At 48.4% G+C, this 21775-nt stretch overlaps 2 protein-coding genes across 6 annotated transcripts in view; one reads left to right on the top strand and one right to left on the bottom strand.

Annotated features, from left to right (window-relative positions):
* On the bottom strand, window positions 1–10617 carry c14h18orf54 (chromosome 14 C18orf54 homolog). Of its 2 annotated transcripts, none has more exons than XM_040197730.2 (14): window positions 10476–10617; window positions 6527–6663; window positions 6117–6258; window positions 5863–6030; window positions 5615–5762; window positions 5440–5509; window positions 5151–5352; window positions 4567–4655; window positions 3970–4078; window positions 3621–3701; window positions 3373–3422; window positions 3090–3260; window positions 1918–1973; window positions 1–1811 (listed from the first exon to the last, which is right to left on the bottom strand). In XM_040197730.2, exons 2-14 carry the CDS (start codon window positions 6659–6661, stop codon window positions 1670–1672), a joined length of 1563 nt encoding a protein of 520 aa, XP_040053664.2. In that variant the 5' UTR covers window positions 6662–6663; window positions 10476–10617; the 3' UTR covers window positions 1–1669. The 2 variants fall into 2 exon arrangements, with proteins under 2 accessions (XP_040053664.2, XP_040053663.2); XM_040197729.2 differs by lacking the exon at window positions 10476–10617 and adding an exon at window positions 7025–7378.
* mbd2 (methyl-CpG binding domain protein 2) overlaps window positions 10249–21775 on the top strand; it is an 18655-nt gene continuing 7128 nt past the window's right edge. For 2 of the 4 annotated variants that reach the window (XR_013452577.1, XM_078088379.1), the window contains exons 1-5: window positions 10600–10736; window positions 14017–14176; window positions 16742–16882; window positions 19472–19562; window positions 19641–19818. Coding sequence is in view for 2 of the 4 variants with exons in the window: in XM_078088379.1 (XP_077944505.1) it covers window positions 10627–10736; window positions 14017–14176; window positions 16742–16882; window positions 19472–19562; window positions 19641–19818 (680 nt within the window). In the remaining 2 variants the exon portion in view is untranslated. Of the gene's footprint in view, window positions 10737–12008; window positions 12063–14016; window positions 14177–16741; window positions 16883–19471; window positions 19563–19640; window positions 19819–21775 lie in introns of all 4 variants that reach the window. The other 2 variants (XR_013452576.1, XM_040197733.2) reach the window with 2 other exon arrangements.

The raw sequence follows: 21775 nt of genomic DNA on the forward strand, positions 1-21775 counted from the left end.
TGAAATCAGTATTATTTGTATTGTACATGGTGGACTCTTAATCGTTACACTTGGTCAACATTCATCAGATTAAGACTGGAACAAAGGCTCTGCTCTGCCCCATCTTTTGTAAATAACAAATATGATGCAAATTCGTAGAACTATTTTTACAAAATCCCCACTTTCCCCAATTTCAATCTGATGTTTGTTTCAAAATATAAATAATGAAACATTTTTTGAATTTAACTAAACATGCCGAATACATCAATTATGTATCAAGAAACTTTGCCTAAATAAATAATGGTGCATCTTTATAGAGGAAAACCTTTCATCATCTCATTTAGATCACAACATCCTTATTGTAGAGGTTTAGCTTCTGACGTTTAGCATGAGACACTTAGGAATATTATACCTTTAACAGGTAACGCTTAGCATTCTAACATGGCACTGTGAGAAGCATTACAGTGTTTATTAATAAGGCTCTATTCACAGTTGACGTTTTGAAGTTTATCAAGCTGGTTTAACATTCTGCATGCTAACACTTTATATACCTCCAGCCAGCATTGTGAAAACGTCTTCTGCGTTCTACTGCTAGCCCAGCTGTGAATAGATAGATTTACCATTTACATTAAAACATCAGCGCAATAACAAACAACATAATATCCCTCATTCGTATTGGCAGTTGTACAAATACAGTTGACACTTCTCAGCAGCTGAGCAGATGCTTCCAGGGGCTAAAAAGATGGATGTGTTTGTCTGTCTCGTAATTCCTCAGCGTCAACGTCCTCGCCATCGCAGAGCTTCATACTCGTCATACAATTTAAAGCGCAGCATCGGAAGATTAAGAAAATCCTCTTGTTTGGTGAGAAGGATGAAGCACACAGACAGTTCAGAGAAACTGGACAAGTAGCATACGTGTAAAAAGAGTCGGCTTTTAGCAACTTAGCCCCTGAAAGCATCCTTTCATCTTCTCAAAGACCAGACGGCTTTAATGTGACACTGTCATGGATTTCCTCCTGCATTGTGTAACTGTCCAAATAAATTGCACCTTTTTCATTTCTTAAGTCAAACCACATCCAGAATCATCTAATGTTTCTGTTGCTGCTGAATATCACAAGACGCGGTGACAGGAGGACATTGTAACAGGAGGACGCAGTGACAGGAGGACGCGGCGACAGGAGGACGCGGTAACAAGAGGACGCGGTAACAGGAGAACATTGTAACAGGAGGACGAGGTGACACGGTAACAAGGGGACGTGGTAACAGGAGGACGCGGTAACAGGAGGACGCGGTGACACGGTAACAAGGGGACGTGGTAACAGGAGGACGCGGTAACAGGAGGACGCGGTGACACGGTAACAAGGGGACGTGGTAACAGGAGGACGCGGTAACAGGAGGACGCGGTGACACGGTAACAAGGGGACGCGGTAACAGGAAGACGCGGTGACACGGTAACAGGGGGACGCGGTAACAGGAGGACGCGGTAACAGGAGGACATTGTAACAGGAGGACGCGGTAACAGGGGGACATTGTAACAGGAGGACGCGGTAACAGGGGGACATTGTAACAGGAGGACGCGGTAACAGGAGGACATGGTGAGAAGAGGACAGGACGTGGAAACAACAGGACACAGAGAACCCTGGTTGACGGGGACAGGATGTCCCTTGTTCTGGTCAACAGTCCGTTGGCTTCAGGAGGGTTTCTGTTGAGCGGTGAGTCTGTCAACAGAAGAAGAAGAGTAGCGTCCTTCATCTTCGTCCCTCTCCTCCTCCGCGTGTTTCTCTCGGGGTTCCTCCACCAGCACCTTCAGGCGGCTCAGGTGATGCATTGCTCTGAGGAGGGAAATCTGCTTTAAGAAGATTGCTCCCCACTCATGGTCGCGTTTGGTTCCACACCACATCTTCTACATGTCAGGCACAGCAAGTCGGTGTTGGTTACCTCTGCAGTGACGGGCCGCCAGCAAAACTCTCCAGCTGCGCTTCATCTTCAAGCCTCTGGAACACAAACCATGTGACACGTTAACGTCGACACTGGGACGGTACACGGTCCACGGTCCGATGACACATGCTGGACTAGGAAATAAGAGCTGCAGGCCCTTCGGAGGTACACAAGACAAACAACAAGAAAATAAACAACAGTCTGGGTTTTCTATGATGAAGTAGAGGAGGAGTGGAGGAGTCTGGAGATCAGCTGATCCTTCAGCGTCTCTGAACAGCTTGTGTCATTAAGGTCTTCTCAGGCTCCTCATCTGACCAATGTGATTGGTGCTCAGCGATGTTTAATCACCAGCTGTAGAGCGCTGCTGTCCTGTACACCCCATGTAAGAATGTTCTCAACACAGCTGTTGATGGTCTTTGTTCACCGGGATGTGTGAGGACCATGTCAGGTTGTTGATTCTCAGGAACGTCATGGCGGGCGACTGTGGGTGAGTGGGGAGTGCGCTCGTTGGATCCCAGGCTCTGCTAACCCGCATGTCCATGTGTCCTTGGGCAAGACACGAACCCAACACGGCTCCTGTAGCAGTGACTACAGTGTGTGGATGTTAGTGATTGATGGACAGGTGTCACTGTGTGTGGTAGCTCCTGTCATCAGGGTGTGAATGGGTGAATGGTGTCATGTTACGCTTTGAGTGGTTGGAAGACTAGAAAAGAGCTAAACAAGTACAGTGCATTCACCATTTAAAGGTGTGAACTGGCTCTGTTGATGTAGACGGGGGGGGGGGGGGGGGGGTGCCTCTTGTTACCCAAGGTCAACGATCAGCTCCTTGGTTTGCTCTGTGAGCCCAGCTGTGTCTTTGAAGGATGATCAAATATTGAAATGTCTGTTGGCTCCGTATGAGTGAGGTTTGTTGTCGGGGTGCTTTGATCGATCGGCGTTTGAAGGAATAATGTGCGATCGGGGAGAAGCCGGCTCATGGACAGGCTGCTATTGGTGGGAAAGAAGGATCGGGGGCGTCGCTCCTCAGGAACACAGCGGCGTGTCCTGAGGTGTCCTCAATGACTGCGGCCGACGAACGGATGACAAGAACCCTATTTAGCTTTTCTTTACGCTACAACACAAGCTACACATTGTCATCAACACTTCTAAACGGGGGGTCAGAGGGCTCCCACCTGCTTAACTGGAGCCTCCTCCGTCTGCAGCCCGACGGGCGGCGGGGGCGGGACCTGTTGTCGCTGAAGCTCCGCCTCCACCGCCTGTAGTCTGAACAGCATCTGTTTCAGAGCCTCCACTGGACCAGGCTGCTTGAAGATGACGTCACTATGGAGACCGGAGATGCCTCCCTGAAGGCAGGGGGGCAGAAGGGGGGGGGGGGGGGGGGGGTCATTTGGACTTGGAGCAGAGGGAGTGTGACTGGTCGTGCAGTTAAATGGAAGGTAACGGTGAAGTGGCTACCTGAGCCTGAGCTGAGAACCGGACGTCTTCAGCACATTCTGTAGGTCCAACTACAACAACAACAACAACAACGAGTGTCGTTCAATAAGGAAAAAGCATCACCGTGTGGACAACACATGCGATCAACCTCTTTGATGCAGTGATCAGGTTAAACTTGTAAAGAACGAACAAAAACTAAACCGTCACACTGTTCTGAGCAACAACCCGTTAACGTTGTCGGAGCGCTGTGAATCAGAGCAGAACCTCACCTGGTTCCGCTCCTCTGGATCTGTGAGAGAGACGGGTCAACACCTGGTCGGCCTTCTGGATCAGAGACTCCATCCTGTTGTCTGACAGGAAGGACACAAACAGCAGCATTGGTTTGGAACAAGGTTTGTGAAAAAGGTGTACTAGTACCACTAGGTGTACTTTGGAGTACTGCAAGGGGTCAGAGATCATCTGTGTGATAAACCCATGTCATGTCAAATCACTTTGTGTTTGTTTCTTCATTAAACAATCCTCACTGGTGACACTCGGCTGAAGAAATACTTAATTACAAAAGGTTGCACATTGTTGAAATAAAGATTGAGAAACTCGGTTGAGAATTTGTCTGATTACCTCTGAGGAGCGTTTCCGTGGCGTCGGGGCCGCGTCTCCCCGCAGCCAGAAGAGAAATCTCTTCAGCAAAATGAAGCCTGAGATCTCGGAGAGCCTGCTGGTTGTCAACCTGGTAACACACACACACACACACCGTCAGTAACATCACATGCTACGGACCATTCTGACATCCCTTTTTTCTGATCATGTACATGTATAAAAAAAGCGTGGTTAGCAAAGTGAAATATTTCCATAAATTGTGAATTATCAGCAATATAATAATATATATATATATTAGTAGGACTGCCTGTGTGAGAAGTAGCAGTGACCCCCCCCCCCCCCCCCCCCCCCCCCCGGCATCGTGCTCAGCCGAGGCCACAATGAAAAGGGTGTAGAATAAACGTTATTTGTTTCAATCCAGCATAGTGCAACACAAAGGCAAATACACTTCTCATCCTGTTTTTATTTCAATTCATTGTCTTAAATAATAAGTGTCCCGCTTTAATCTAATCTTATAACGGTTTCTGGGTGTGTTTACTATTTCCTATCTATCTGATTCAAATAGTAGACGGGCGACGCACGCGTCAGACATTGTAATGACGTGTTTGATCATCTCACCTGAGCAGGCGTCTGGTCGTGCTCTTCTTCCTCCACGTCTGCTACCCAAGACGGAGCTCTGTTCCTGGGAGCTCCGGGCAGAAGAACACCTGAAGAGCCCGACCAAAAAGAAATACGATTTTGGTTTTTAACAACAAATGTTCTCAGATAATCATCTTGTTGATATATTTCAAACCAAAGTCAAAGGAATTCTTCTCAGTAGACACTCAAACAGCTCCATGATTTGGCTAAAGACACAGCTGACTTTACCAGCAGCTGCTGACTCGAATATGAATGAGGATCTTAAATGTGCACGTACCTAAAGATCTACGAGGTAATAGCACAAAGGATCATGATACAAGGCTGGTAGTTATTGAAACATAAAAGGAACATAGAGCAAATACAGCAGTGCTGTGTGTTATCAGAGTTGTGTTGTGCTGCTGCCATCTGCTGGACACAGAACACACACGCACACATTTATTATTTTATTATTATCTATCTTTTTTTTTTTAATCTTCCTTTTTTTGGTTTGTTTTGTTTTTATATTTTGCACCTGACAGCAAATCCAGTTTCTCATATGGGATTATAAAAACAACATTTTTTACCGGGCTCATCCCACAGCTGTGCCTCGGAGGCCGGGGGCGTCTCACTGAGGTCACAGCGGTGGACCCAGGCCGGGTACGTCAGATCCGGGACGCTGGTGATCCCGGAGCAGTCCAGGTCAGTCTTGTTTGTGGTGAGCCAGCGGGGGAAGTGGAGGGACGAAGAAGGCTCCGCCCACTCTGACCTCGCTGCTCTGCGTGCGGACTGCAGACAGAAACAGGGACCAGTCATTCACGAGTCGTACTCAGAATTACATCCAAAAGCAGGAATAAACATGTGACTGGTGGTCACCGCGGGGCAGCTGACTGAGGAAACGTCAACACGTGGATTCAACATGGCCGCCGCCGGCCTCTCTCTGCACCTGGAAGAGAGGAAGTTATGAAAGGTCAAATGTGAGGTCGACCTTTTACAGGTCAGAACCGATATCTTTCAGAACACTAGAAGGATTAGTGGCAGCAGCTTGAACCTGGAGCTCCTGGTTGGATGAAGGTGGTGGTGTTGGTGGTGCTTCATCTGGGGGGCACCCTGGCTGCCAAGGAGTCTGTCAGAGGTTCTCTGTGCCGGTCTGGAGGAGGAGAAGCAGGGCTCTGAGGATCCAGACTGGGACAGGAGACCTGGATCAGCAGACGGGACGCGTCAGAAGAACCGAGACACACTGACAGCACATTTGAAGCCATTTGATGGAGGCAGGGCGGAGGTGATGCGTTCGGAGACCTTGGATGAAGGCGGAGGTGTGAGTGACGGGCATCGAGCCGTCGTACGGGATGGACAGCAGCTCGTCCGTCGTCATGGAAAGTCTGTCTCGGTTGCCACGGTGATGGAGAGAGCTGACGGGGAGGTTGAGGAAGTCCAGCTCCCTGTCGGTCAAGCGCTCCCTGAGAACTATAACACACAAAATCACACGGAGACAACAACAGACAAACGCTCCCAAAACAACAGTGGTTCCCACGACGAGTGTGGTGACCCACCATCTCTGTTTCGGAGCGCGCTCACTCCGGCTCGGCTGCATGTGGGGGGAAGAGGCCTCCTGGGCCACGCCACGCCGCCCGGCCGACTCCTCTCGTAGTCTGTGATGTAGGCGTCCAGCGCTGCAGAGGCCGAGATGTAGTTCTGCAAATAGTCATTAAGCCTCAGTCATGTATTTTAGAAAGCCGGGCCACATGAGAAAGACCACTGGCAGGTCTTCACTGCAAAACACCCGGAGGGCTTTAATCCCTCAGAGGTTACCACACGTTTAATCGGAAACACCGCCTTCGAGATGTAAAATGACCATTTCCTGTGCAGAACTTGCATCTACAGTGTCCGGCTGGAGCCGTGAGGCATTAACCATTTGGCTCCTCGTGGTCAGTGTGGGGCGACCAGGAGGAGCTCGGCCCACCTGCTCTCTGTAGGCGAAGGTGGCGTCGTGTTCGCGGGCCAGCAGGCCGCTCCTCAGGTGACCCGAGCTGGACAGCAGGGAGGTCACCGTGGACTCGGGGGACACGCAGTCTGCGACCGAGCCGCCGGCCTCCATTGCTGACCAAAACAAGCCCAAAGCACAGAGGAGGAAGAGGAGGAGCAGCTGTGACATCACATCACGTTACATTACATTACACTTTTAACCCGTGGCTTTTTTAAAACATTTTTGCCGGGGAGCAGAGGAGCATCTGTTGTCAAGTAGCCTGAAACAAGTTACAAGTCAACAAACACACCTTCATCAAACAGTAACTAACGTTTTGTGTTCACAATGTGTGTAAGAAACATAAAATAATACTACATCAAAAGTTTACGTCGGTACGCTGTTAGTTCACTTTCACCAACTAACTGACGTTATTAGGCACTAGAGAAATAAACTGACAACGAAAATAAACTTTAGTTAGCAGTACGGGCTAATTACATGAATCCAAAGGGTCAACGCGGCTTCTGCATCGGAGGCGGTGACGCGCAGTGAGGCGCGTCCCCGCCGCGCCGCGGGAGACTCGCGGTTCAAGCTAGCAGCTAGCAGCTAGCTTAGCCGCGTCAGTTGGCCCCGGAGACGTTGGGCCGCGATGTGGCGGCTGTGAGCGGACTTCGGCTCGTGGTCACCGGGCGGAGACCCGCGCGGCTCGGCGGTCAGCGGGCCGGCGTTCTGCGTGCGATGGACTTCGGGCTTCTTCGGGAACTTTTGGAAGCATCTCGAGCTCCACCGGACCAAACCTCCTGCTGAGGGACGCTTCCGCCCCCTGCCGGCCGCGCGAGTCTCACGCATCGCGTCCTCAGGAGAGACACCCGGAACAAAACTATCAGGGCAGACAAATGAATGAATGCCGAGTCCAGATGTTTTAAGGGGCATCGGCCTGAATCCTTTGATCTATATGTAATATATTCCTTTGGCTTATGTAAGAAGCCATTTGGGTGCCCTGAGCACAAGTGCTTGGTGGTGCCCCCGACCCCAACCAACCACCACCACCACCAAAGCAATAACAACCATTCAGAATTTATTAGTTAGGTTCTCTTTATTCCCCAAAGAACTTCTAAACATAAATAATTTACATAAACAAACATGAAAAGAAATAAATTATATAAAAGATAAAAATTATAAATACCAAATACCACCACAATTACTAAAAACACAGATTTGGAACTGAAGTATATAACCGTGTAAGTAATAATGTGCACATTTCTTCAGTAAATAATATACATAAGTAAAAATAACAATAATAAAGTGCAAATTTTAAAGTGCAAATAACCATACATAAGTACAAACTGCACAGTAGAATTTACTTTACCATCTCTATAAAAGAGACATTTCTGCTATGCGATAGAACTATATTACAAACATTTTCACTACCATCAGTTGTCAAAGGCCCTACAGAGGCCCACGCCTGCCTTTCCTAGCTGCAAAATCAGCTACCAGGTCAAAAAAAACAAATGATAACAAAAACGGTAACAGAAACTTTGGGCGGACGAGTACCGAATACGGCCCACCGGCGAGTATGAGCGCAAGTATATGTGGCCAGCTGGCCGCCAATTGACCGCTGGCAACGGTCCCCACAAGAAAAAGTTTGGGGACCCCTGATTTAAAACATTGTCTTACCCGAGAGCGACGCGCGAGCATCATCCCGCTGTCTCTTCTTTTTTCTTTTTTCCGCCCCAACTCTTGATGCCTTTTCGAAGCCGTTTCAAAGCTGTCTGCCACATTTGAGATTTGAGGCATAATCAAACAAACCACTGGGAGGTGGGAGGTGGGGGGGGGGGGGGGGGGGGGGGGCGCACAGGAGCTTCCCCTTTTTCTCCACTAATTTGGTCTAGGACTATTACTTTTGTATTGCTTTTGCATATTAACATGCTTTAGACATATTTTATTTGTTATTTATACTAGTAGCCTACTGTGATGATTTTTCACGTCCCAGAAATTTGGATGCCCCCCCAGACGCTTGGTGCCCATGTGCAGTGCGTGATGTGCGTGTGCGGAGCGCCGGCGCTGCACAGGACATAACCTCCGTTAGTTATAGTCCGAGTTATTTCCCACAACCCAAGAAACACTATGGATGTTTGTTCCTTCTTCTTCTCTGTGTTGGCATCAGCAACGTTGCATCGCCTCCTCCTACTTGTATTCTTCTTAAAGACGTCCTCTGTGTAAGTGGTGCAACACGTCCAGCGGCCTCGCTCACTGCTTTCTGCCGCCCGTGTTTCTTCACGCTGATGACCTGCAGGATGTGGACATTTCGGTAGCTCGATTAAGCGTTTGGTTCTACGTCGCTCCACCCTGTCATGTTACCCCCGGGGTCATGGGCTCCTGCTGTGCGGGGGGAGGGGGCCCCGGGCATGCAGGGTTGGTGGACGGGGTCGTGGGGGATGGTGTCACCACTGCCCCATTGTCTGTTGTTCAAAGCAACCAAAAACCCGTCCAGCTCGTTTGCCAGGCGGAGGTCACTCTTGGAGTGGGTGGGGGGCTCTAGTGTCGGGGATCTATCTGAGGCCTCTCATGACGGAGCAGAATCACTTGCTGACAGCTGGAATGAGAGTTTCTCCGCTCGCTGTGATCCTTGTGCCTGTTCTTTGTGGAACCGTGGCTGTCTGAGTTCTGCTGTGAACCAGGTCCCCGTTGTTAGAACTCACCCTGGTGCTTGTTCTTCACAGGAGCGGATGTATGACGTCCCTGCACCTCGTACTCATCCTAACTGTTGGTAGTAGGGCTGAGATATATGCTGAGATATATATATATATATATATATATATATATATATATATATATATATATATATATATATTACATTCATGTACTAAAAGTATTTTGTAAAACTAAACTGCAAGTAAATGTAAACCAAATACTGCATGAACATGGATGTAGTCTTTCATCATCCACACGGGTGACTTAAGGGCACTTGTGAAGCTGGGTGTCCGTCCAGGCCACACACTCCTGGCTGTATCCCAAAATGGATTTGAAGCCTTGTGTTCTTATTGTACTATCGACATCTTGGATTACTGCCGTCGCTATGTTATTTTCTTTTAATACAGCGAATGAAAGGAAGTTTCCCTATTTGGACTGCGGAGGAGTGAGGTAGAGACACTGCATACAGCCATGGAAGCAGCATCCCAGCGAGCTCGCCCTGCCCTGCTTTATGGTCTATTTCGCTCTAAATAGACGATAATTCACTAAATGAACATCATGCTGCATTGATGAAGACTTGGAACTAGAGACCGAGACCATAGATTCATCTTTACAACGTTTACTGAGAGAATAAATCAAGAGAAAAGTGGTTTTCTCGTAGACTTCTATTCAATCAGAAGAGCCCCCCCTGCTGGGCAGAGGACAGAATGCAGGTTTGAGACACGTAATGTAATTACACAATACTTCTGTACAGGATAAGAACAACATATTATCTTGTTGTAAGAAAGTAAAAACATGTCATCTTTGTAGTATACTCTGATTTGTAGATCACACTGAATCATTAAAACGTCTTTCTTCGCAACCGGCTGATTAGTGACCGGGAGACGAACGGGGGCAACGCACTGGCCCTTTAACGGGCGTTCGGTTTCCCCGCCGGGTCGCCCGTTTGTCTCAACAGACGATCTCTGTGTACGTGCGCGTGTGCGCGTGCGGCAGCGCCGACGTCACAGCCCGCCGCCGTTTGGTCCTGTTCAGTTCCGATCGCCGCTCGGCTCCCTCCGGAGGCTCGTCACGTTCGCGGCTCTGCTCAGCCGAACTCAACCCGGAGCCGGATGCAGTTTACCCCCCGGGGGAGCCCAGCTCGCGCGCTGAACCGGGGCACTTTTTTGATTCGTACTTAACGCGAAATAAGCGGCACAGACCGGCGGGGCGGAGGGAGGGAGGGAGGGAGGGAGGGAGGGAGAGCCGCCGTTACTGTAACGTCCGTGACGTCAGTGCGCCCGGGCCGCTGTGGCGCGAGGGGCTCGCCGCCACGCTGCTCGTCCGCCGGGGTCCCTCCGCCGGGGCGAACCGATCCGCCGGCCCGGCCGGAGCGCCGCCGCGGGGCGACGCATAAGCGCGCGGTGATGGAGAAGAAGAGGTCGGACTGCCCCGCGCTGCCTCCCGGCTGGAAGAAAGAGGAGGTGATCAGGAAGTCCGGACTGAGCGCTGGAAAGAGCGACGTCTACTACTACAGGTATCCCCCCCCCGACCCCCCCGACCCCCCGCGGGGGACGCGCTCCTCACTCTTGTGAACGTGCACTTACACGTTGATCGGGAGGTGCTGGATGACTCAGTGGCTGTCAGGCATGTCGTCATAACACGTTTATTCACAACTGTAACATTCTTTAGATGTTCCAGCCCCGTGGATCTGACGATCAACACACACTATTGTTGTTTGTTTTAGCGTCTATTGGCGCACGTGGCGCTCCGCTGTTCGCACGTCAGGGATCAGAAGTTCTCCCATCAGAAGTCACGCTGATCCAGTGGGCTAGTTAGCTACACCCGGTGCCGGGGGGGGGTGAAGCTCGCACGGCGAGGCCCTCTCGTCACAAAGCGCTGGCGTCCGTTGTTTCACCGTGATGTGCTGAATGAAGACATGGAAGATCGATTGAATCGACACATTTAATGGTGGTAATTCACGCCGTTTGGTTAAAGGAGTCATTGGTTGAGATTGCAGGTGGCGGACTCCGCCATCCAGGCTAACTACTCTATAAGGAGCTCATTACAGAGTACCAATGCATGTTATTCACCACATCAAACTGTCATTGTAAGCAATATAGCTTTAATCGAGTTGCATTCAGTATTAACTTAAAGTAAGTCACTTTCCTTGGTATAATTCAGGGATGCTTTTGGCACATTTAGCCAGCGGCCCTGTAAAGGGGAAAGTTTGGCTGATAAAGTGACACCATCGGTCGGTCGAGTGTCTGGAGCTTCCCCATCGGCTGTTCCTCTTTCAGAAGGGAAAGGCAGGCAGGCCCTTAAAGATGTCCTCAATTACTGAGACGAGTGCGCGTAACCCATCACGGGGGCCCTTGGGGTAAAAACGTATTGGAAAGGAGGCAGTGTCGACGCAGGCTGGAGGTGGAGGAGAAGGAGCCGCTTGGTAGGCGCCACACATGGTCCAGCCATGTATCAGGTTCCAGCGTATCATCATATTATTGATATTTACACATTCAGCCAGGTGTTGATCCAGATGTACGGTCGTTTTGGTGGCTGTAGTTTGTTGTGGTATTTTGAATTCATGTATATAACTAGTGTGCTGCCATACTGAATTGATATGTTCATTATTGATTTGTCCGCCCCTTTTGTAGCATTCTTATAGCATATGTGACGTATGAAAGATTGCAGTAGGCCGTATAAGCAATCCTTAATATTACAAAAAGGAGTGAAGTCGGGATGCCTCAGCCCGTCCTGCTTAAAGTCTGACCTTTTCTCTTTTTATTTTAATCAATCTCTCTCTCACAAGTCCCCCAACTCTATGGAAGCGCAATCCAAAAAAAGAAAAGAAAATCAGTAATGAGTAAGTTTCAGCGTCAGCTCTGTTTCATCCTTCATGCACTTTTCATGCACATTACAACACCAACAAGGAGGGGATTGGAACGACGAGGAGCTCCTCTCTGTCCCCGTGCTCCTGAATCCCCCTCACGTCTCTGAGGCAGATCCCAGTTCCCTCCGAGGCTTTTTTATGTGTCTCCTCCAGCTGCAGCTGCACAAAATGGCAGCGGAAACGATGTCGCGCATGCAGTGGTTAGGCCGTGACGCCCGCGGAGCCGCGGCGGCTCACTTCCTGTTTATCGGCGGGCTCCGTCACACCCTGAGGCCTCCGCAGCTGTTGCTCGCCTTTGCTTTCAGTTTGCGACGTGACTCATGGGTTCCAGTCAGGGAACCAGTCAGCAGGCCGTCTGACTGGAAGAGCAGTAAACAGGCCGCCGGGGCCTCTGAGGGCTCCGACGCTACAAACCCTCGCTGCTCCACAGGAAGCCGTTTCACATTCAGTCCCTCGGCTTCAGAATACAGCGGAACCTCAGCTGTTTTCACCGCTTCCCTCCGTTATGGCGGCGTGGAGCTTCAATACGGAGCTGCAGTGAGATAAAGAACAAACAATATCTATGATACCGTCAGACATGTGCACACGCCTGCAAACACGCGCACACCCACACACCCACACACACACGCACACACGCACACAGCCTCTGATCTCTGCTTTGTTGCCGCTGACCTACATGTCAGACGCAGCTGAGTGACTGTTCTCTGGCTCTTTAGTCTCTGTGAGGACGAACTGCCCTTTAGGACCTTTAGGGACATTCTGTCTGGTGCCCACTTATTTATTGAAGGGTTTGAACATAAAGGTTCAGGGGGGGGGTTGTGCAAATAATCCGCACATAAATATATTTATGAAAACCTTTTATTTTTGTCATGAATAGATGCAAAACTTAGGTGGTAAAACCTGACGTGTTTTATATAGTATCCAACAATTTCCTGAGCGTTTACATTGTGAATAAAGGCATCAAGTTGAGTGGCGGATGGATACATATATATATATATAATATATATATATGTATAATATATATATTATATATATATATAGAGCAGCCCAGACCATGTTTGTGGGTCATCTGTGATAACTTGGTTTGCTTCGTCACTTCTTGCAGGTGTCAGATTTAATGTCAGTATATATCAATATAAACTTATACAACCTATGTATGTATTTAATACATAGATATTATATTACTGCTACTGAACATTGATGGATGTTTATGCTGGTTCAGAAAAAAAGAAAACAAATCAACAAGTTAATTTGCCTGTTATGGTCATGGAGGGTAATCATATATATACAGATATATATATGTATATATATATATATATATATATATGTATATGTATATATATATATATATATATATATATATATATATATATATATATATATATATATATATATGTGTGTGTGTGTGTGCGCATGTATATGTATTATTAGAGGTGCTAGTGAACAAACCTTATGGTTGTATAGACACGCTAGCTGGTGGAGACACAACCTCTGGGTGGATCGTCCTCAACTAAATGTGACACGAGGCGTTTCCAGTGATCGCACCATCAGACAAGTAAAGATGGCAGCTGCCGGCGGTGATAATGAGGAGCAGGAGTTGCGTGTGCGCCCATAACCTGTGTGATCATGGTTCTATCTCTCAGTACCTTCTGACTAGGATTGATTCTGACTTTGGCCCTCCAAGTGTTTAAGGAGCCGATCTTAAAAGTTTACTTTGGTCTGCCTGAAATGTGAATTCAAGATACCTCTATCACTGATAATACTACAACTCCTTTTCAAGCTATCACCACTTGTGTTCTAACTAGGATAACTGTACTTCCTGACAATTAAAAGAATACAAATGATACTTTTTTGAAATGCAACACTAAGATATTGTTCTCTTTATCCGTCTTACTCCCTCCTCCTTCTCTCTTCTTTCTTCCATCAGTCCTTCAGGAAAGAAGTTCCGGAGTAAGCCTCAGTTGTCCCGTTACCTCGGAAACGAAGTGGATCTGGGATGTTTCGACTTCCGGACGGGAAAGATGTTGCCCGGAAAAATGCAGAAGAACAAACAAAGACTTCGACACGACCTGCTCGGCCTGGCCAAGGTAACACTGATGAATCGCTGTGGGGGGGCTGGGCACCAAGTTGACACCCATTCACCACGGAGGACAAGTGAGGCTGGTCTGTCATCTGCCCCCATCATTGGTACCGGGGCTGTAAGTGCTCAGGTCCAGTCAATGATCTCAGACGTGTCTCGGTCTCACAGGTCTCCAGGCACTTCTCATTCTTCTAAGTGCTCCAACATCAGATGTTGCAGTATTAACTCTGAATTGTCTTAAGTCTCATAGGCCTGTTGACTCTCACTTCTTAGCCATGTGGGTACTTGACCCTTTGGTCAGCTGACCCACTCACTAGAAGGTCATTTGTCCTCTAATACCACCCGAAACTAGAAAAACACCCTAAAACATCAGTAGCCCCAACTTTCCAATGACTGTGGTTTAGGCTACGCTAGCAGCGACTCTAGCAGCTACGCTAGCAGCGACTCTAGAAGCTACGCTAGCAGCCATTCTAGCAGCTACGCTAGCAGCGACTCTAGCAGCTACGCTAGCAGCCATTCTAGCAGCTACGCTAGCAGCGACTCTAGCAGCTACGCTAGCAGCCATTCTAGCAGCTACGCTAGCAGCGACTCTAGCAGCTACGCTAGCAGCCATTCTAGCAGCTACGCTAGCAGCGACTCTAGCAGCTACGCTAGCAGCCATTCTAGCAGCTACGCTGGCAGCGATTCTAGCAGCCATTCTAGCAGCTACGCTGGCAGCGATTCTAGCAGCTACGCTAGCAGCCATTATAGCAGCTACGCTAGCAGCCATTCTAGCAGCTACGCTGGCAGCCATTCTAGCAGCTACGCTAGCAGCCATTCTAGCAGCTACGCTGGCAGCGATTCTAGCAGCTACGCTAGCAGCCATTATAGCAGCTACGCTGGCAGCGATTCTAGCAGCTACGCTGCTGAGACAAAATCTGTTGCTCTGTAGAAAAATGAAACTTGACACACACAGTGACAAAATCAGGAAGACCTAGTCGGGAGCAGTAGGTAGAGGGCAGATGTTCTCCAGGTGTGTTTGATCAGCAGTGCGGCCAATGCAATCAGCAGTGTGTTTAGCTCTGTTAGCTACGTTAGCTATGAAGATGCACTCTGTGGTTTCATGTATTTATTTTAGCTGATACCCAAACACACCATCCAAAACAATAAAAGTGAGTGTAAAATAAAAATACATCCACTGAGAGATGTCAGTCAGACAGGCAGAGATCCGAGTGAGGGAAGGAGAGAATTAGTTGGGTGTCATCGGCATAGCTGTAGTAGGAGAAGCCATGCGAGCGAATGGCCTGAGAGAGTTGGTGTAGAGCGAGAAGAGGAGGGGACCCAGGACGGAACCCTGAGGAACTCCAGTAGTAAGAGGACAAGGTTCCGACACAGATCCTCTCCAGGTTACCCGGCAGGTGCGGCCGTTGAGGTAGGACGAGAGAAGGGAGAGACCAGAGCCTGAGACACCAAGTTCCTGAAGGGAGGAGATCAGGATCTGGTGGTTGACTGTGTCAAATTCAGCAGAGAGGTGCAGAAGGACGAGGACAGAGGAGAGAGAGGAGCTCTAGCATGTCTGTCTGTCTGTCTGTATCTCTCTTCATTAAACATGACAAACCAGATGCGACGTAATGTCTTCAGCGGTGTTAATGTTGTGGTTAATTTATCACCAAACAACGTCGGGGGGGTGAAAACACCGTCATCACGTGTTTGTCCGTTTGGCGCTCAGCACGGAGGAGGAGCAAGGAGGAGGAAGAGGAGGAAGGAAGAAGGAGGAGGAAGGGGGAGGAGGAAGGAGGAGGAGGAAGGAAGAAGGAGGAGGAAGGGGGAGGAAGAAGGAAGAAGGAGGAAGAAGGGGGAGGAGGAAGAGGGAGGGGCGCGGCGAAAAGAATAAATGAGAACTTTTTATTCTTAAATTTTGATGAATGAAGAAAAAGTTTGGCTCCAGCAGAAGGGGCACTTTTCTTATCCAGGGCAAAAGGGCAGGTGGGCATTAGAGCTGGTTTGACTTCTGTTTAAAGGCAATTGTTTGGGACAATTTGGAGAGTGTGAGAGTGAATGTGAGAAGATCGGTAGCAGAAGGCGTTTAACACGGCAGACATTTTTGACTTGCATGTGGTAATGAAACCAACCACCACTCAGGTGATCATTCACACACCTTTTATTCTGTCACACGTATGTTGTTTTCAATACAAGCAACCAACGTGAACTTACTGAAAGGGTGTGTGTCTGTGTGAGACTTTTGTGTGTGAGCTGTATCGACACAGTTTGTAACTTTCGGATGCTGCTCTACTCATCACTCATCACTTGGGAATACAGACACACACACACACACACACACACACACACACACACACACACACACTTCCTGTCGTTTGTTAACCCTTTAACACGCAAACATAACAGAGCCCAAACACACAGATTATAGGTCCATTATCAGTCCCAAAGGGAGGAAAGAGAGAGAAAGGAAGGTGAGAAGGTAAAAGTGAGAAAAGGCCGGGAATGAGGGATGGTGGGAATGAAAAAAAGGAATGATAAAGAAGGTAAAAGAAACATGACACCAACACACAGACTCTGTCTCCGTCTCATCCAGGGAGGAAAACCTGACCTGAACACAGCGCTGCCAATAAGACAGACGGCATCCATCTTTAAACAGCCCGTTACCAAGGTTACGAGCCACCCCAGCAACAAGGTGAAGGCAGACCTGCAGAGAGCTAGTGAGCAGCCCAGACAGGTGAGAGGCTGACGCACACACACTTCCACACACGTTCTGGTGTCGCCATGGCAACGCCCAGGGGCGGGGTCAGGCTGCTACACAAGGGGAGCAGGGGGTACAGCAGGTGGTCATGGGGACTGGGGCCTCTAGACGGTGCTGAGGTGTCATGGGGAAAAAAGGCTCTCACACGGTGTGTTCGGCAGGAGGAAAGAAGGATGCTGATGATGAAAAGGAGAGAAAGAAGCGTGGTGGGAGATCTCATCTCATCTTCCTATTAGTAAAGGTATAAAACTAAAATCAACCTTCCGACCCAACCCCCCCTCAGACGCGCCGATGGACGGGCTCACCGTCAAAGTTCTACGGCTGTATTCTGAAGACAAAATAGAACCAAAAAGAGAGGAACCCATTGCCTAAATTAATTCTGAAATTAATAATGATAAATAAATAAAAAACACAGTAGGATATTTTCTTTCTTAAATATGTATTTTCGTTAACCAACTAACTCAAATTATGAAATTGAATAAATAAATGAATAACGGGCCAAAACAGACAAAACAAGGCCATATTGTATAACCAAATGTTCAATAATCCAAAAATATTCTAATATTCTCAAAACTCTGGTCTGAATAAATTAAAGTATCTTCACAGGAGCATCACTTCACTGTGATTTATTTCAATGGCCAGCGGGAGAAGGCCGGGGAGTCTTCCCCACAGAGACTCCTGAGCCGGTTCTTTATTCTCCTCAGGTTTGAAAAGGATCTTTCCACTGAAGCTGTTGGCAGTGGCAGTGTTGCATAGATCTTTAGCATCTTCACAAATGGGAAAGATGTGCTGGCCAGTGTTCTCCTCTACAATGCAAGGACTTCTTGCAGGTTCTTTGAGGGAAAGCGGGTGGACGCCTGTAGCTCTGTCTTCAGCTGGTCTTCGTTTTCCTCATGGAGGTCCCAGAGAACACGGACGGCTTCCTCTGCGTTAGGGGTGCTTGTCCAGTTGGGACACACTGTTGGAGAGTGGAAGGACCAGATGATTGATGATTGTACATAAAGCTGAGAAACACAGACCACACACTGTTTTCTGAAGCTTAAGCAGCATTACACTAATAACATACCACCAGATACCTCACCGACCGTCATGTAGCTCAACTTAACGCCTACCTTTCATTTCAATACTTGCAATTTTAAATTAAACAAAACTGTGAACTTTTTTTGTTTGTAGAGCAGTAAAACATGCCTTTAAATTCACCGCCTGTCTGTATGTCTGTCTGTCTGCCTGTCTGTCTGTATGTCTGTCTGTCTGTCTGTCTGTCTGTCTGTCTGTCTGTCTGTCTGTCTGTCTGTCTGTCTGTCTGTCTCTCTTCATTAAACGTGACAAACCAGATGCGACGTAATGTTTTCAGAGGTGCTAATGTTGTCGGGGGGAGAAAACACGTCATCACGTGTTTGTCCGTTTGGCGCTCAGCGCGGAGGAGGAGGAAGGAGGAGGAGGAAGAGGAAGGAAGAGGAGGAGGAAGGAGGAGGAGGAAGGAAGAGGGGGAGGAGGAAGGAGGAAGGAGGAAGGAGGAAGAGGGGGAGCAGGGAGGAAGAGGTGAAGGAAGGAGGAGGAGAAGAGGGGGGAGGATGAGGAGGAAAAAGGAGGAGGAAGGAGGAGGAGGAAGGAAGAAGGAGGAGGAGGAAGAGGGGTGAGGAGGAGGAGGAAAAAGGAGGAGGAAGGAGGAGGAGGAAGGAAGAAGGAGAAGGAAGGAGGAGGAGGAAGGAAGAAGGAGAAGGAAGGAGGAGGAAGAGGGGTGAGGAGGAGGAGGAGGAGGAAGGAAGAAGGAGGAGGAGGATGAAGGAAGAAGGAGAAGGAAGGAGGAGGAAGAGGAGGAGGAGGAGGGAAGAAGGAGGAGGAAGAAGGAGGAAGAGGAGGAGGAGGAGGGAAGAAGGAGGAGGAAGAAGGAGGAGGAGGAGGGAAGATGGAGGAGGAGGAAGGAAGAAGGAGGAGGAAGGAGGAGGAAGAGGAGGAGGAGGAGGAGGGAAGAAGGAGGAGGAGGAGGGAAGAAGGAGGAGGAGGAGGAGGAAGGAAGAAGGAGAAGGAAGGAGGAGGAAGAGGAGGAGGAAGGAGGAGGAGGAGGAAGAGGGCGGAGACTTGTGTGCAGCATGTCGGGGCAGAATTCTCACAAGAATAAATGTGTTTTGACATCGTAACACATTTGGGGGGAATCGATGAATCAATATTTTTAAATATTTTTATATTCAATATTTTTAAATATTCAATATTTTTAAATATTGATTGAATGAAGAACAAGCTCGGCTCCAGCAGAAGGGGCACTTTTCTTACACAGGGCAAAAGGGCAGGTGCCTGAGCCCCACTAGGGGTCCAGCTGTGCACGTGCCTGCTGTCGGGTAACGTCCGAGTAGTTCTAACGTGGTATTCAGTATTGGTGGGTGGACTCACCTGTGCATGCTTCACATTGAGGAAGCTCTTGGTGAGAGGCAGAGGCAGCGGCAGCGGCAGGAAGTGTTTGCTTGGCGTAACACAGTCTTAACAGGGCAGCAGACTCGGGGCAGGGAGCCAATCAGAAAACTATGAAGGGAACTGAAACGCATTCTCAACTGTGTCTGCCGGCAGCTGTTCTGGGAGAGGCGGTTGAAAGGCCTGCAGTCATCAGACGTGTCAGAAGAAGTCCTGCGGACCATGAGCCTGCCCAAAGGCCTGCAGGGTAAGTCTCCAGCAGGTCAGAACACGCGCCATGACGCAGCCGCAACCTCTGACCTGCGAGGTCTCTCCCTCCCTGCAGGCGTCGGGCCGGACTCCAGCGATGACACTCTGCTGTCGGCCATCGCCAGCGCCCTGCACATGAGCTCCGCCCCCATAACGGGACAGACGACCGTGGCCGCCGAAAAGAACCCGGCCATCTGGCTCAACACGTCCCAGCCGCTCTGCAAGTCCTTCACCGTCACCGACGAACAGATCCGGTGAGCGACGTGGCCGCCGCCTGGTCCCACACCGCCGTCTTTTTTCACTGTTCTGCAGGTTGACAGATAAGGAGAAGAAGAATGGGTTCATGCGTGCTGCAAGCTGCACACAACAGCAAATGAGTCTCTGTAATTGTTCCCAAACATCAGCTCATGGAGGCGATGAAGATACTTTATATCTGTTTGTGTCCGATTGCCCCAACTGGAGTCGCAAACACGATGTACATACTATAGATCCAGGCTCTGAGGATATTTCTGCACAAATATACACTTATTTTAATAAACAGTACCATGTTTTACTCTTCAGCATCAACGTCATGCAGTGATAGTTGTGTGTGCATCCGTGATACACTGCAAACTGCAGCTGATTCGACATGCTTTGCAATGGTGCCAATCTGATGATGGTGAAACACTCACGGATGTGCTCTCGCGCTCTCTCTGGACATCCTGCCTCTCTGGCCAGAAACCCCGTTTACTGCTTTCTTTTTTGTATGTGAAAGACTTTCTTTTGTTGTTCCTTCATAGATGATTCATACGGCAGTAACTATGTTTCCGATAAGACATTCTCACTTTGACCGCGGCAACGTGTGTTATGATCTGGGGAAATGTTCACTGATAAGATGCGTTTCATCACATTGCATCAGGTGTCTGTGGAGCTCATAGTTTCCTGAACGTTTAACCTTTGAAAGAAGAAGGAACCCTCTCCTTCAATTAGATTCAATTCTCTCAGGTTTGGCTGTAACTGCTGATAAATCTTGCAGCGTTTCACAGTCGTAACTGAGTCAATGCTTCTGCTGCGCGATGCTTTAGCATTTAGAGATCCTGTTTTCGGTTTGGTTTTGGCAAAGCAGATTATAACTTCCCGTCTTTCCTTTTCACGGCTCAACGTCAGCTAATTAGACCAATAAAAACCTAAATCATCATCCTCCTGCTCTCTGCAGAAAGAGATTCAACCAAAGTCTGCTTTACATTTAATAAAAATGACATTTTCTCATTTAATTCAATGAGGAAATGTGTCCAAACGTTTGGCTGTTATTGTATTTTACTACCAATATTTTAGTCCATAACTATTCTAGATAGTTGCTATAGTTTGGCAGTATTTTTGAGCACGTCGTAATGTGTTTTTACCGTATTATCTGTAACGTTGCGCCTCTGAAGCCCCCAAACATCCTTATTCACTGTCATTATTTTTCATATGGACTTTTATCTTCCTCAACAAATCTTCTTTTAGTTTAGTATACATGCGTGAGGAGAGCAATGCTTAAAATGTGTAAAAAACAAATGTTTCTCTGTCAAGTCAGCCATGTAAGAAACCCTGAAGAGGGAGAAGCTGCAGCTGGAGGCCGATGAGAAGTGCAGATAGCTGATGCATGCTGGGTAGTGGGAGTAATAAGTAGTAGAGTGAGCGATGGGCGATATGAGATGAGGAGCAACACGGTATGAATGAAGATGAAGAGGTGCACAGCCTCTCTGCAGGCGTTAGCCCCGGGTCACATGGACCTCCAGCATCCAATCAGCTTTCAGAAGGATTGTGGCCTGATGGAAAGAGAAAGAAGAGACACATTGTAGCAAGTTTAAGGCTTCATTTATTCTCCCCATGCACAAGAATGGACGACGCTGAAAGAGGGCGACCGTTTCTCTGTGGGAATACGTGTGGTTTGCTAACGAGTTCACAACACTGAGTAGGTGGTGGTCGGTCCGTGTTGGGACGTAGTTTAAGGGTGTAGAAATGTTTCCACGGCTCGCTGTTTGGTGTGGCTGATCATTTTTCTGGTGTTGGTATTCAGAGACAATTCAACCTGAGCTTTTAGATTTACTGAAATGTCGTATGTAAGTTGTTTTACCGCAAGATTGAATTCAACTAAAAGCAACAAGTGCATAATGGAAGTAAGTGTGAATGAGTGATGGGAGAAAAAGGAAAATAGTCAGCTGGGTGAATCAAACTGTCAAGCTCCAT

This window comes from Gasterosteus aculeatus, chromosome 14, assembly GCF_964276395.1.
Source record: "Gasterosteus aculeatus chromosome 14, fGasAcu3.hap1.1, whole genome shotgun sequence".
Classification (NCBI taxonomy): domain Eukaryota; kingdom Metazoa; phylum Chordata; class Actinopteri; order Perciformes; family Gasterosteidae; genus Gasterosteus; species Gasterosteus aculeatus.